Genomic DNA, 14383 nt, shown 5'->3' with positions numbered 1-14383 from the left:
CGAGAATCGCGTCTCTGCCGTGTGGGAGACCCGTGGAAAAGTAGATTCGAGTGGGGATATCAAGATAGAACGAGACAGACATATATATGTGTGCGTGTATATACATATATATATACGCTTATACATATATGTATACATATAGGGAGTGAGATAAAGAGAAGGGAGACTGCGCGGACTCGTCCTTCCTCCTCCTTTCATCCCCACCACTCTCGATGAAAGCTGCTCCTGGATGGCCCTATCCTGCTCGCGAACAAGGACGTGAGTTTTACCAAAAAGTAAACAGAGTAGGATAAAAGATACGATGTTGTATTATATTTCTCTCTCTCTCTCTCTCTCTCTCTCTCTCTCTCTCTCTTTCTCTTTCACTCCTTCTCGAGCTTTATCATTCACTTACTCGTTCTATCACTATCGCTAGATTCTCTACCCTTTCAGTGATATCTTCCATAAGGTTACGAGTCGCGCAATTATCATAGCAATATTGTCCAGAAATGGTTAAAGAGAAAGAGAAAAGAGATCTTTACCTTTTACGTTTCACTCTTCCTTTTCTTTCGAAAGTAGTGCACGTAGCAAATCCCCGCCATGTTGGAATCTTTAAACTCGTCGGAAGTTTCTACCGATAACTTTGGAATCGTCTTCATATTTTTCTCATATTTTTTAATATTATTTCAATTTAAATGACAAAATATCCAAACGTTTTTATACATCAGATTTGTCTTTTCTCGTATCGTTGATATATAAATAAGAACACGTATATACGATTATATTTGAAATAATAATTAGAAATCTCTGACGGGGGAAATCGGAAAGAGTGGAAAAAAAAGAAAAGAGAGAAAAGAAACGAAATAAGAACTTTACCTTTTCGTCAAGTTACCCCTAGCTAGAACACATTAGCTTGCTATCTTTTGCTTTTCCCGACGAATTGCAAGGAAAAACACGACACACGCATATTCTCTTTCTCTCTCTCTCCCTCATTTTAAGGAAGAAATGCATACACGTAACTCCGATACGAATAGAAGAAAGAGATGGTAAAGGACGCGAAGGGTTGCCCGGGGAAGGGGGAGATGGGAGAAGGGGAGAAGGAAGGCCATATAGAATGCGCAGCCTCCGCATGGACCAAAATGGCCGGCTGCGCGTTGGCCGATTGGTGTTTTGGATGCGGTAGAGGCGTGGTGAAAACATGCCGCGTACGAGCCACCGATCGACGATAAAAATGAATATCCCTGCTAGAAAGGGAGAACGAGATTGGGTGGGGGGAGGGGGGCCGGCAATCGGAACGGGTGGCGGAGAGGGAGGGGGAGCCGAATACGGTGGGGGATATGAAAGTGTGAAAGACAAAGATCGTATATATATATGTGTGTCTACGTTTCCATGTGTTGCGCGTGGTTATCTCTTTCTCTCTCTATCTCTCTAACTTTATATGTACAGTTAACGTGCAAGCTGCAATCGTGTTGTAAAAGGGGGAAAGAAAAGATAGCGGTGGGGAGTAGAAGACTTTTTTATAGATCCCTTTCCTCTTCTTACTTACACATACATTTATATGTGTATGTTTGTATATGCAAGACACGACGAACGACAAACGAACGAACGAATACCAGCATATGTATATGCATTTCAACCCCTTCCTTTCTCTCTTCTTCTCTCTCTTTCTCTCTCTCTCTTCTCTCTCTCTTTCTCTTACTCGCTGTTGTGCACGAGCTTCGCTGTGTAATGTACCGTGAATAGGAGAAAATAAATACGTACCGCGAATATCGATGTGTGTCGGTGAATATACGTAAATGTGAATGTAAACTCGTGTTGCATTGGAGTACACGAAGTACATTTTGGAGATTGTCATTAAGAGAAATGCTAATTAGAGACGCATCACGAAGATGATAATATGACGACGGAGTGAATATAATTTTTATTTGTATTTTTATTGTTTCTTTTTTACTATATCTTTCTCATTTTATATTTTTTTTCTTTTTCTCTCGTCTTCATTGCAAACAAATTTGTCTGACGTCTTCTTTTTTATCCTCCTCCTCCTTCTTCTTCTTCTTCTTCTTCTTCTTCTTCTTTTTATTATTCTTTATTTTTATTCTTTTCTCGAATTGTCGTTACAGTGTTTATGACGAGATCTCAATCTGTTTTATATAAACACGCACATATATATATATATGTACAAGTACATACAGTGTGTATATAGAAACTGGGATATGTTTTCAGAAGTACTGCAGTTCCTTTGGAAAATGCAATGTGTCAGAGATGAATCCCTCTGTTCGCTATCGGTCTCGAATACAAGACCGGGACGGCTGTGTTATTGTCGTTTGTTTGTTTGTCGTATTCGATAAAGAGGGAAACGGAGACATACAAAGAGAGAGAGAGAGAGAGAGAGAGAGAGAGAGAAGCACCCTTGGTGCACTGGGATGCCCACTAAATGGAGAGACATGCGAGGAAGAAAGAGGAACAAACAAGGATGGGTGACCACCACCGGTTGGTAGGTTGGTTGCTTATATGAGTGTATATCATGTTCCATTCTATGCGCTTCTTTGCTCTCCTAAAATCGAATGTCACTGAGAAAAGAAATGTCACAATATTCCTAGTATATCCAGCCGACGACGTTTCTACCAAACTATAATACTACAAATCTTTTTTTTCTTCAGTCTCATTAAAAAATCATTGTAATTGATATTGAAACGTTTCCTTTTTTTTTTTTTTTTTAATATATTATCAGTAAATATGTTCAAATCATAATTGTAATAATATTTGTATCATTCTACATTTGTAATTGTTAAAATCAAAACGACTATTTGAAGAGAGTGCAACAAGGAAAATGAAATTAAAAGTTACGAAGATAACCAAAATTGATACTTTAAATCTACGATTATTGTGTTGACGGAATAAACATCCCTATTCTTTCGACATCCGTAACGAATCGTTGCTTTTCCTAAACGAACGAAAGTGGTCTAACAAACAAACAAAAAGAGAAAGAAAATAAAGAAAGAAGTTTTTCTTCGTATATAAATACAAAACTTGGTCCTCGAAGTTTGGATCGTTGCTAGTAGTAATCCGACGTTAGAATGTTTGACAGCATAATTTTCACGTTAGGGGGTGGCCTTTTATGCTTGCGACTGGGCCATCGTATTGTCGTTGAAATAAGCCATATCCCACATTATAAGTACTCCGTACCTCCTCTTCCCCTCCTCTTCCCCTCCTCTTCCCCTCCTCTTTTCCTATCTTTCCTTGCCTTTTATGCACATTTGCACGTACGCACGGGGCATAGAAAAACCGAAAGGGACAGACGACAGTCCTATAGTTGTATTCGCCATAGAAAAAGTTAAAGGGCGTGTAAGAGAGAAGAAAAGAAAAATAGGCAAAAAAAAAAAGAAAGGAAAAGGACTATGGGATTTTTTTCCTTCTTTTTTTCTTTTAAATATTCTTCAACGTGACTATTTTTATATGTTTGACCACAAATGGATACCTATCGTACTATTCTCCTGGGCAAAAACGATTCTTACCGAGAAAAAAAAAGAAGAAAATGAATATTTTGAAATTGTTAAACGTAGGTATTTCTTTTTTTTCCCCAAAATCTAAAATAATGACTAACTTTGTCGTAAACATATAGGAATATTTGTATTAAAAAAAAATCTAATGGATTCTCAATCGTAACGTTTGAGAAACGAATTCCCAGAAAAAGAGTCAAAAGGTAGAAAGATCGTCTTTCAAGAATGGAAAGTAGACACTGCAACAACGTCAATCACGAACAGAGGTTGCCGAAAAGAAGAAAAAAGAAGATGAAGAAGAAGGTTACTCTTCTATTCCTAGGGGAATATTCGTCACTCGACACCAAATCAGACAGAATCTGTCAAAAATCTGTCAACCGGTGACATTGTCGTCGCCGTTCCCTTTCTCGTTTTGAGATTTTACCAACATGATGAAATCGGAGCGATGATCGTGAAACGAGTGGGATACAGGATGTATATATGTGCGTGTGTGTGTGTGTATATATGTCAGAGAAAGAAAAAGGGACCAAAAAGAGGGGCCAGAAGGAGGCAAGGCAAGGCAAGGCAAAAGTATGGAAGAGCACAAAGTGGACCTTCTCTCTTCTCCTGTTCTTCGTCGAAGAGCATAGGTATGTAAGTAGGTGGGCCTTGCCACCTATATTTGACACCTTTCAGTCTAATAAAATAAAATGCTACGCCGTGGAATGTGGTCTTCTCTCGTTCGGGGACAGAAATGCCGCTTCCACTTTCGACTTTGAATGTCCTCGCGAGTTCCCTTTGCCGATCCTTCTCTCATTCCCAACACGGGGATCCTGAAGAAGACGATGATATCTCTCGAAAAGCAACGATAAGGGGGTCGTCTTCTTTTCGAGTCCTTTCAAAAAAAAAAACCCCTGGATTAAATGCGCCCATGCGTATTAAATTTCCAAGTTAAATTGAACAAAAAAAATATTTTTTCCCTAGACAAAGAATATCTATCTCGAAAAATATAATCTCTCGATTGCAATTAATATTCTTATAGAGAAAAATTAAGAGAATTGAATAATCTTATCAACTATTACTCCTGCAGTCAGTAAGAAATAATAACGCATTGTTTATGATTGGATATATCTACGTCAGTCAACAGTAACGTTCGCACTTCATAACGGTCCAGCTTTAGAAAGTGGCGTTATCCAGGAGAGTTGATCATCGAACCGTAACCGATACCACTGTGCTCGAAGTATTACCACATATACATGGCTCCTTTGTGAAAGAGCTTGATATATCGTGCACTATTAGATTTTTCGCCAGACCTGTAATGTCTCCTCCATTGTGCTCTCTCTCGAGAAAGAGAGAGAAAGACGGCTTCAACGATAAATCCTATAAGGATTTTTCAAAAGAAAGCATTTGCTTCGTCACGCCTAGGCTTATCATTTACAAAATCGTTCAAATGTTATTTTCCTTTTTTTCTACTAACGCACAAACGACTTATTTGATTTCTTTTTTTTGTTAGTTTTCCAAATACGATTATTCACAAATTTGGTAATAATATTTTCTTATTTTTGTAATACTACGTGAATTATTTTATTTTTTACAGATTTTGTTCTCTATTTTCACGAAGGTCGCATGCACACGCGTCAATGTATACGCGCGAGCTCGTTTACACAGTACGTCCATACACACACACACATACACACATACATACGCATAATGAAAAATGTTTTTTCTATCGACTCCTTCAACGTGCAGATTAAAAAGCGACTCGACGATTGCCTCTCGGCGAGCACTGCATTTACATTCGTTCTAATCCGATAAGAATCGTTCCTACAGATGTTTGGAAGGTTTGTTTGTATTGAGATGCACGAGAGAGATATATAATCTAGTCAATTTGACACCCTCATCGAGGACCTAATGGGTGCTTTCAACCCTGGAGGAACCAGTTAGGTACAGTTGTCAGGCAAACTCGCGACTGGTCCCTCCACCTATGACCAACACACAAAGATCTCTGAAAGAGAGAAAGAAAGAAATAAAAGAATAAAGCAACACACCGAGAAGAGAGATAAATGCGAATAAAGTATCTTCGTTTCTTCGTCGAAAATATCCTGCGATGGATGATACTAATCTTTCCAGATTTTCATTATCCTTAATTTCGTACTTCTCTCCCTTAACTATATCTCTGCACTTATGAAACAAGAAAACTTATGAAATTCTTTCTAGGACATTAATTCGCTTTTTTCCGTCATCAGCGAAGTTGGTACAGAATGCAATGACACTTCGGTGTACTTTTTACGTGGTAGAAATCTAGAAAACAAAATATATACAAATATTAATACGAAAAATGATCGATTTATAACAACTAAATAAATTAGTAAAAAGTAATAATTAAAAAATTGTACCTTCGAATGATTGGTGGAAAATGATCTTTATTGACTTCATTAAGATCTGGTGCTCCGCAAAGGAAACTTACGATAGTACCGATCACCATTACGACCAAACAACCGATCAAAGTATAATACATAAAAGAAATCGTGTAAAGGATGAAAGGTTCGTTCTCAACGTCAACTGTGGGCACATTTGTCAGCATTGTTGTGGTATGATTGTTTAAAGTATCATTCTTAAGGAAACATTCGGCAGTAGAAGTTGGAAGAGGCTTATAGATCAACTTTTTAAGAGCCATATTCCATTGAGCACCAGCAATGATCCATACCATTAATGCCATAGAGAATGAGCTACCAACAACAGCACCCTTTGTTGTTGCCCATGGTACTAACATACCTAAACTGAACAGACCCAACATTGAGCCAGCTGTAATCCCGGTCAAGCTCATAGACACTTGAAAAACGTCTCCAAGACGATCGACTACGAAGACCAAAGCCACACAAATAGTGCCTATAATAACTACCGTGATCTAGGATAATAGAAATGTATTTAAAGTAAACGATTATAACTAAGGAAATCTTCTTATTTAAATCTTCAATAATTGGAATCTATTATTATGTTATTTTTCTTTATCACCTTCATAATCGTAGCTGCTTTTTTCTCTTTGTCAGGAGTATCGGGCATCCAAGGTTCGATGAAATCCTCGTAAATTGTACCTGCTGTTGTGTTTAATCCACCACTCATGGTGGCAAGTCCAGCGCTAACCAAACCGGCAAGGAAAAGTCCTGGTAGACCTGGTGCATTAGCAGCTACATCCAACACGTAATATGGTAAAATTTGATCGCTCCTTGATACTACCTATTAAACAATATATTTCAATTATATTATATATTCAATATTATATATATATTCATTCATTAATATAAATATTTATATTCATATATAATTATATTATATATTTTATATAATATTTCTCTCAAATTATATAATATAGTATAGTTAAAAATGATTATTTTTGTAAGTTAAATGAATCTTACGTGTGCTGTTATTGGGTCGCATTTATAATATTTAGCGTACATAATAAGCCCAGTGAATACCGAGATCCATTTAACTAACACCAACCCAACTGCCATAAATGCTATTGATCTGCAAAAATAATTAATGTATAAAAAAAATGTAAATATGGAAAAACAAATGATCTTACTTTCTTGCTTCTGTCATCGTTGGTACAGCCAAAAACCTTTGCATGGAAACTTGACTGATACCCATGCCGACAAGCCATGTCGTTGACATGCCTATCGACATACCCCAAAAAGAATTTCTAGTAAAGGGACTCGGATTCATGCTGTTAAAGTAGAACAAATCATTATTATACATATATATATATAATATAAATTTATATTATTGGATAAAAAGAAAAAATCAAACGTCAATGATATAATAGCACTTGAAACTCTTACTTCCAAAACACAACCCTCCCACCTTCATCCGCTATTTTCCAAATTTCGGTAACACCGCCCACCGATCTGATCCCTAACAAAAGAACAGCAAACAAGCTTCCTACGGTTACTGTCATTTGAACCGTGTCCGCCCATACGACCGCTTTTAAACCCCCCTAAAAATATATCGAAAATGTTAGAACGTGAGTTAGAAGACAAATTAGAATTTATATTCTTAAATAATAAAGTTATCTTCGTATTTTAATCGTTAACATTAATTAAGTGTATTTTAATCAGTATCATTATTATTATTATTATTATTATTATTATTATTATTATTATTATTATCATTGGAAAATTCTAAGAAATAAAAGCAGAGGAATAACGAAAGCTATATTTAATAATAATAAAAAGTAGGATTCATGTGGAAAAAAGAAATGATAATGGAAGATAAAAAAAATCTTCCTTGTAGATTTTGACGCGTATTTCTGCAAACACAAACGCCAAACGCATTATATTCGTGTAAACATTATCTCCGTTGCAATGTACATTTAATATTTAAAACAAGCACAATATTCCACATTGTCAACATTCGGTAATAGGCGTTTCCATTCTCCACTGATAAGAATTCACGACAGCTAATTCTAATACAATAACGATGATATTAATGACAGTAATAGTAATAGCAGTAATGTGTTAGACAAAAAAAAAAAAAGAGAAAAAAATAGAATTCGTTTGCCAATCCATGACAATCCATCATATTTTTCCACGTACTCGTTTACTACCGAACGCGTTGAGATCTTTGATAACGTCATGCTTCATATATGACGTTTGTAAACGAAACGTCACGGAAGTTATGCTTCCTCTTGCACACTTCGTTTATCAAAGTGCATGTATCTCTAAACAACCTCGAGATGTTCCTGTTTGACGATGACGAGCTTAATCGTTACATTGACTCGCGAAAGTAATCTTCTGCTCTTTTAAAATGTTCAATCCTTTCAACTCAATTTATTTTTAATATTTTTACCCGTCAACTAATTTTTTTTTTTTTTTAATAAACAAATAAAAGTAATTCGGCGTACGAGTTCAAAGGGTTAACTAATTTTTTTTGCCATTGCTCATAAGTATTGTGTATATTAAAAGAATTTACATTTGAGCAAATTTTGTTGGATACATGTTAGATTTTGTTGTAATATACACAAAATTCTACTAAAAATATTTAAATAAATTTTATAATTCTAAAAAAAATCGTTAGCTAGTTTAGAATGAGCCAATAATTATTCGTATCGGTCAGTAAATTGTTAGAAATAATCATTATAAACGCATTGTGCGGCGACCGTAATTAATTGAACATGTTTGTATACTCGAGTCACCATTGTGTTAAATTTAATGAAATCAATAGTTCGTGATATATACTTACTATAGTTGTATAAAAGATGCAAACAATGCAAATCACAGGTGCAATTAGATGTAAATTAATTGCTGTTGCTTGAGAAAATGCTAAAGCGGGAACGTAAATAATCAAAGGAATGTAAATGACGAGAGATAAACAGTACAGAAATGATGCGAACAATCGCACAGATCGGGCAAATCTAATTTCTAAATACTCAAATATACTAGTCAATTGTAATTTGAAAAAGACTGGTAAGTAGATGTAAGCAATGATCGAGCACGTTATGAAAGACGTAAAGATGCACGCTGCATATTGGCTGCCATGTTGATACACCTCTGAAGGCACGCCAAGCAAAGATACACCGGATATATGACTGAAAGAATAAAAATTATGTTTTTCGTTTATTTCTTTCTTCTTTCGTTTTCACAAATTTCATTTTAAATTTTATTTCAAATTGAATTTGATCTTATCTTTTCTTATTATTAAATTGCAACATATATATATTCTCCATTTTGAACAAATATTTCTTTGCATTTTTCTCTTCGTACAAGCCAATAGTAAACAAATGTGATTACAAATGTATTTCCTTGATTAAATTAATTTAAAAGAAAAGTTTGTTTTTTTGTGAAAAAAAATAAAAAAAGAATCTCTCTTACCTCGCGATTAGACTCATACTGATCGGAAAGAAAGACATAGTTTTACCACCGAGTAGATACTCGGTGGTACTGTCTTGTTTTTTGAAGAAACCAAAATAAACGCCAATAATCATACTGATGCCTAACAAGAAGACGAAGAGGGTGTAATCGGTCCATCCGAAAGTAAGATGTTCCAATTTATTATCGATGAGAATGGATGTTGTATTATTATCTATCATATCGATTTTAGGCGATTCCGTCGAATCACCGAAGATGTTACGCTCGTTTTGGACGTTCACTGAACACTTTCTTTGATATTTCTAATTTTAATGTTCTTCTATAAACTTATCAAACGCGATATCGAGAGATGTCTATTAGAAATTGACCGGCTACGATTTAACAAGACAGACCATTACATTGATATATGTGCAATCAACGAAGTTATCTTATTTAAGCTTGGAAAACTACTCTTGACGAAATCTTCGTGTCTACTGATAATGGTGATGTGGTATTTGATTCTATATGCCTTACTTGTATTACACGTAACATCAGTCTTGATTTACAACAGGTATATAAAACGGTTAAATTCGCGAAGATTTTGCAAATAGACATGTACGCTTTATAAATGGACATCTTTAATCGTTTCAATACATATATGCTTCATGACCTATACTGTCGCGACTCTTATTTGCCCAAAAAAAACAGGGAACAAATTTTTAGAATTGTATATTGCTCCGTGATAAGATCGAAAACGACGAAGGAGACGGGAACCGAATCAGATAAATATCAATGCTGAGAATTAATCTTTGTCAAATGATCTAAAAAAAATTCATCCTGTTGAAGTTAGAGTGGAAAAAAAGAATTGAATTTTTTGATCGTAATGCAAATATCCATGAAAAGATAACCAACATACGATAACTTTCAGTGCCATGAAGATAAATAAAGATAACAAGGGAAAGAGGAATTTTAATAAGAATATATATGATATATATTTTCTCTTTCACTATCCACTCTACTAATGCGTTCCATATAACAACCATTCCGTTAATTGTTGCATTCGACGTTGTTTCTCAGTTTCCTCGCATCCCTTCAATATCTCATCTAAAATTTTCTGTTCATCTTCGTCCAAATCTACCAAAGGATTCAATGGACTAATGACCATATTTGGAAGCGTTACGTCGTAATAAAGAAATATCTGTCAAAGAGATTACAAATATAATTTATATAATTCTTTTTTGATCTAGCGTAACGCGGTTAGATACTTACTTTATTATTAAATGTGTTGTACACGAGGCAAGGTGTAGAAGTACGTTGTACTACGTTGTAATAGCCTGTACAAAAGGCTCGAACTGGTTCTTCGAATTGAAAACGTACGCTATTTCTTTGTTGATCTAAGATATAAGTTTGGCCATCCCATGCACAGGCTATTATTTCATCGGAACCATCGTTGGTTACATCCAAACGGCAGAGGGCAAATATTTGATGATCCACTTGCATTGCCCTGTAAAACAAGAAACATATATTATAATAATTGTTCAACAAATTTGTTTCATCGTATTAAAAATATTTAACTCACCACAATATATTTTCATCCTTCACCAACATTATAGTGCCGTCCAAAGTGGCAAGAGCATATGGCTTCCCTCTCGAAGAATCTTCTTTAGATTCATCCAACTCGTCATTTTTATCTATTTCATTTTGTATTTCTTGATTATTAGTATTGTTGTTGATATTGTTGTTGTTGTTGTTATTATTATTATTATTATTATTATTAAAAGAAAAATCTTCGAACGTCGGTAACAATAGATCTTTCTTTGGCTTAAGGTCAAAGTCTCCAAGAATAACATTACCACCCAAAAGATTACCATCCACTTGATCAACACCTGCAAAAATCGAACCTGTTAATAATTATGTAAATTTGTAAAATATTGAAAAATGATTTATTATCACCTGCTATATCTACACTGCCAATTTTTAGTTCCGATCGATGATGATGCGATTTAGTTTCAACCAATAAAGACTTGATATTTCTCAAACTCGACGGGCCGTCATCAATGAAAGATTGTTTAGCTGGAGTATCGTGTTGTACGATATTTTTTGGTACTTTAGATTCCAACGATGCCATCAACGATATCATTCCTGATTCGAGATCTCCTATAATTTCAGTAGATATATTTGGATTACGCATCCTAGATATTCCTAAAGTTTGATAATCAACACAACTCGCAGCTACTTCGTTATCCCCTTCACATGATTCATTTTCTAATCTATGGTCTTCCGCGTTGCATTTTATTCTCATGAAAGTACCACCTGGCTGGGCAACTAACAATGTCGGAGTTCCATCTTTCGAGTGCTATAATGTTTATTCAAATATTACAAATTCTGAAGTTCATAAATGTGATTTCATTTTTTGTGAACATTATTTTGTCAAACCTGTAGCGTAACTGTTCCAATTTGATTGGCACATTCCCATTTGTTTAAACCAACTAATCTACCAGTCCCGAAATCTGTATTACTGGACCACCTGTATGATCTGACAACACGGTCTGTTAATCCAAGTATCATTTCATTTGCACCATCTTTATCAATATCAGCTACCAACACTACCTTTGTATTTGTTGGTATTCTTTGCACATGAACGCATTCCATTTTCCCAGACAATTCGTTTATTTCACTAATATTATCTACGTGTTCTGAACTTGGTGAGCTCGTCATATTAATAATGCTACCAATATCTGTTTTCACAAGATAAAAATATAAGACTTAACAGATATTTGTATTTGTAAATGTATAATAAAATAAACGTACCAGCAACAGTCTTAAGATTTTCTTGTTCATCTTCTTTGTGCAATTGCGTTAATAAGGATGGTACATTACTAGGATTAACAGATCTTGGACTATAAAAAATATGTGCCCAGCCATCACCACAAATAACAACCAATGCATTTCGTCCATAATTAAAAATATCGCCTATAGCTACACAAGTTACAAGCCCAAGGCCTGTTATTTTCTGCCATAATTCAGATCCCTGAAAAATAATCGCAAAGTTAGAAATTATTAAATATAGTATTTAAAAACTTATCGAATATATACGATGCAAAAGATTATAAACCTACTTTAAAAATATAAAGTTCTCCTTCTGCTGTTCCCACTACTAATTCATTATCCCCATCATTGTCAACATCTCCTACCGTTAATCCGTGTCTACATATAGTACCTGGTAATTCCCATTGTAATCTCTTAACAAAACTGACAGCCCTCATATTTATAATGCACTTTTGATTAACTTCTTCTAGAATTTAATATTGTACGTTGATTTGGCATGGAAGCTTCTAGATATTGCCAACGATTAGGTGGCCAAACTATGCAAGTAGCTTTAGCAGTGATTAAACCAAGGGAAACTGGTCCAAAAGTGTTCGAGTCCATTGAACGACCTGTGTGATCTCCTTCCAACCAGCAATGTCCATCTGGAACCTATACAAATATCCAATGTTCAAAATTCATTACAATGAGCAAGAAAATAGAAATGAATTTTTATTTAGAGTAATAAGTTTGATATAAACCTGAAGGTAGTCCGATTTATATCCACGTGTATGTAAAATATCACCTGCGAGGCCTACAACTCGCTTGATTAATGTTTGACTTGGTGATTTGGGAGATATCACAGATACTATTTCACCTCGTTGAATATCGTGACTACGTATAGCCCAACGATTTAAGAAAACATAGTCTGGATTTTTTAAATCTGGATTTAAAGCTGGTTGCATTGATATTCCTTCAACTTTAGCCACATATCCTACTGTGTCCAAGAAGGTAATCCCAACAGGGATGCCTATTAGGACACTACGTAAAAAAGATGGTATTCTCATGTATCACTCTAATCAAATAAAAAATAAAAAAAAAATAATTGTTGTATTAATAAACTTATATCAATTATAATAAAACATATGAGCAAATATTCTTATTTAGGTTAGATAAATGTGCATGCATACATACTAGATTAAATATGTTTATTCCATTTAAATTTCTTTGTATGGTATATTTAAAAATGACTTATAAATAATTGGATTTAATATCCTAACCAAAATTTATTTCCACTAACATTCATGTCAAATATGAAGACAGTATCCATTGATATCAATAGAGGTTACTATCAGGGTTGCCAACAAGTATTGATGAATAGAGAAAACTAAAAATAACTAATGTAATATAATATTAAATGATCTGCTAGACTATCATATATTTTAAATATTCGATATATTCAATATATCTGATATACATATGTATTTGAATTATCTTCTTTGTATAGAATAAAATATTAGGATTCAAATTGTCATGCACACACAATTACCGCTTAAAATGAGCCAATTAAATACTGCGATTTGCGCGGCACCAAATTTGAATTACTCTCAATGTATTCACCAAAAATGAACGAAAATTCCATAATTTATGATTTATCCTCTATTTTTTAATATTGCGTTTTTGTAAGTAGTTGTAAGAATGATGCATTCATTCTTTTATCATAAAAAACTTAATTTATTTTACATCTATTTTTAAATAATCACAACCACAACAGTAAATTAATTAACACGTTGAACGCCCAGCTCGAATCGGTGGAGTTTCTCCTTGGGCCCAAATCTTTGATATCGTGTTTAAGCAACGCGTTACGTAAGAAGGAGAATACAATACACCTCATAAAGGCCTCGAAGTGGGAAATGCAATAAGAGTTCCGAAGAAAGATAGCTTTCGAGAACGAGGAAATTATGACTGCGGCGCCAGTGGAAACATAGCTGTCACCCATGCTTGGGTGACGGGGCATTCAACGTTTTAAGCGAAATGTTTAGTAGGTATGTTTTTTTTTATATAATAGAAATTAATTCTAAAGAAAACAACATTTATCTTTAAAACATCATTCTTTCTTTATTTAAACTTAAGAACACAGGGTGTCCTTATTAAACGGATCAAGAATCAAATTCTCGTAGGCAATACAACGCTTGTCCACCTGTTTCTTTTTTATCCTCATCTTCATCTTAATATTATACTTAATAAATCTTCATCTTCATCTTCATCTTCATCTTC

General features: G+C 34.5%; 3 protein-coding genes across 3 annotated transcripts; all 3 read right to left on the bottom strand.

The window, feature by feature from the left end:
- Window positions 1-5654: 5654 nt before the first annotated feature.
- On the bottom strand, window positions 5655-10167 carry LOC106783934 (sodium-coupled monocarboxylate transporter 1-like). The gene is made up of 8 exons (XM_014742955.1): window positions 9326-10167; window positions 8697-9042; window positions 7298-7452; window positions 7042-7182; window positions 6875-6983; window positions 6474-6695; window positions 5855-6366; window positions 5655-5759 (listed from the first exon to the last, which is right to left on the bottom strand). Exons 1-8 carry the CDS (start codon window positions 9541-9543, stop codon window positions 5672-5674), a joined length of 1791 nt encoding a protein of 596 aa, XP_014598441.1. The 5' UTR covers window positions 9544-10167; the 3' UTR covers window positions 5655-5671.
- Window positions 10168-10266: 99 nt separating this feature from the next.
- Window positions 10267-12590, bottom strand: LOC106783933 (integrin-alpha FG-GAP repeat-containing protein 2-like). Its single transcript, XM_014742954.1, has 7 exons — window positions 12421-12590; window positions 12113-12332; window positions 11738-12039; window positions 11255-11657; window positions 10881-11187; window positions 10571-10805; window positions 10267-10499 (listed from the first exon to the last, which is right to left on the bottom strand). The coding sequence occupies exons 1-7, from the start codon at window positions 12565-12567 to the stop codon at window positions 10320-10322; spliced, it is 1794 nt and encodes a 597-aa protein (XP_014598440.1). The 5' UTR covers window positions 12568-12590; the 3' UTR covers window positions 10267-10319.
- On the bottom strand, window positions 12567-13492 carry LOC106783935 (mitochondrial inner membrane protease subunit 2). Its single transcript, XM_014742956.1, has 3 exons — window positions 13301-13492; window positions 12868-13181; window positions 12567-12778 (listed from the first exon to the last, which is right to left on the bottom strand). The coding sequence occupies exons 2-3, from the start codon at window positions 13171-13173 to the stop codon at window positions 12587-12589; spliced, it is 498 nt and encodes a 165-aa protein (XP_014598442.1). The 5' UTR covers window positions 13174-13181; window positions 13301-13492; the 3' UTR covers window positions 12567-12586.
- Window positions 13493-14383: the final 891 nt, after the last annotated feature.

This window comes from Polistes canadensis, unplaced genomic scaffold, assembly GCF_001313835.1.
Source record: "Polistes canadensis isolate GaletaPanama2010 unplaced genomic scaffold, ASM131383v1 scaffold_27, whole genome shotgun sequence".
In the NCBI taxonomy this organism is placed as follows: domain Eukaryota; kingdom Metazoa; phylum Arthropoda; class Insecta; order Hymenoptera; family Vespidae; genus Polistes; species Polistes canadensis.
This window is presented reverse-complemented; position numbering and strand designations above follow the sequence as displayed.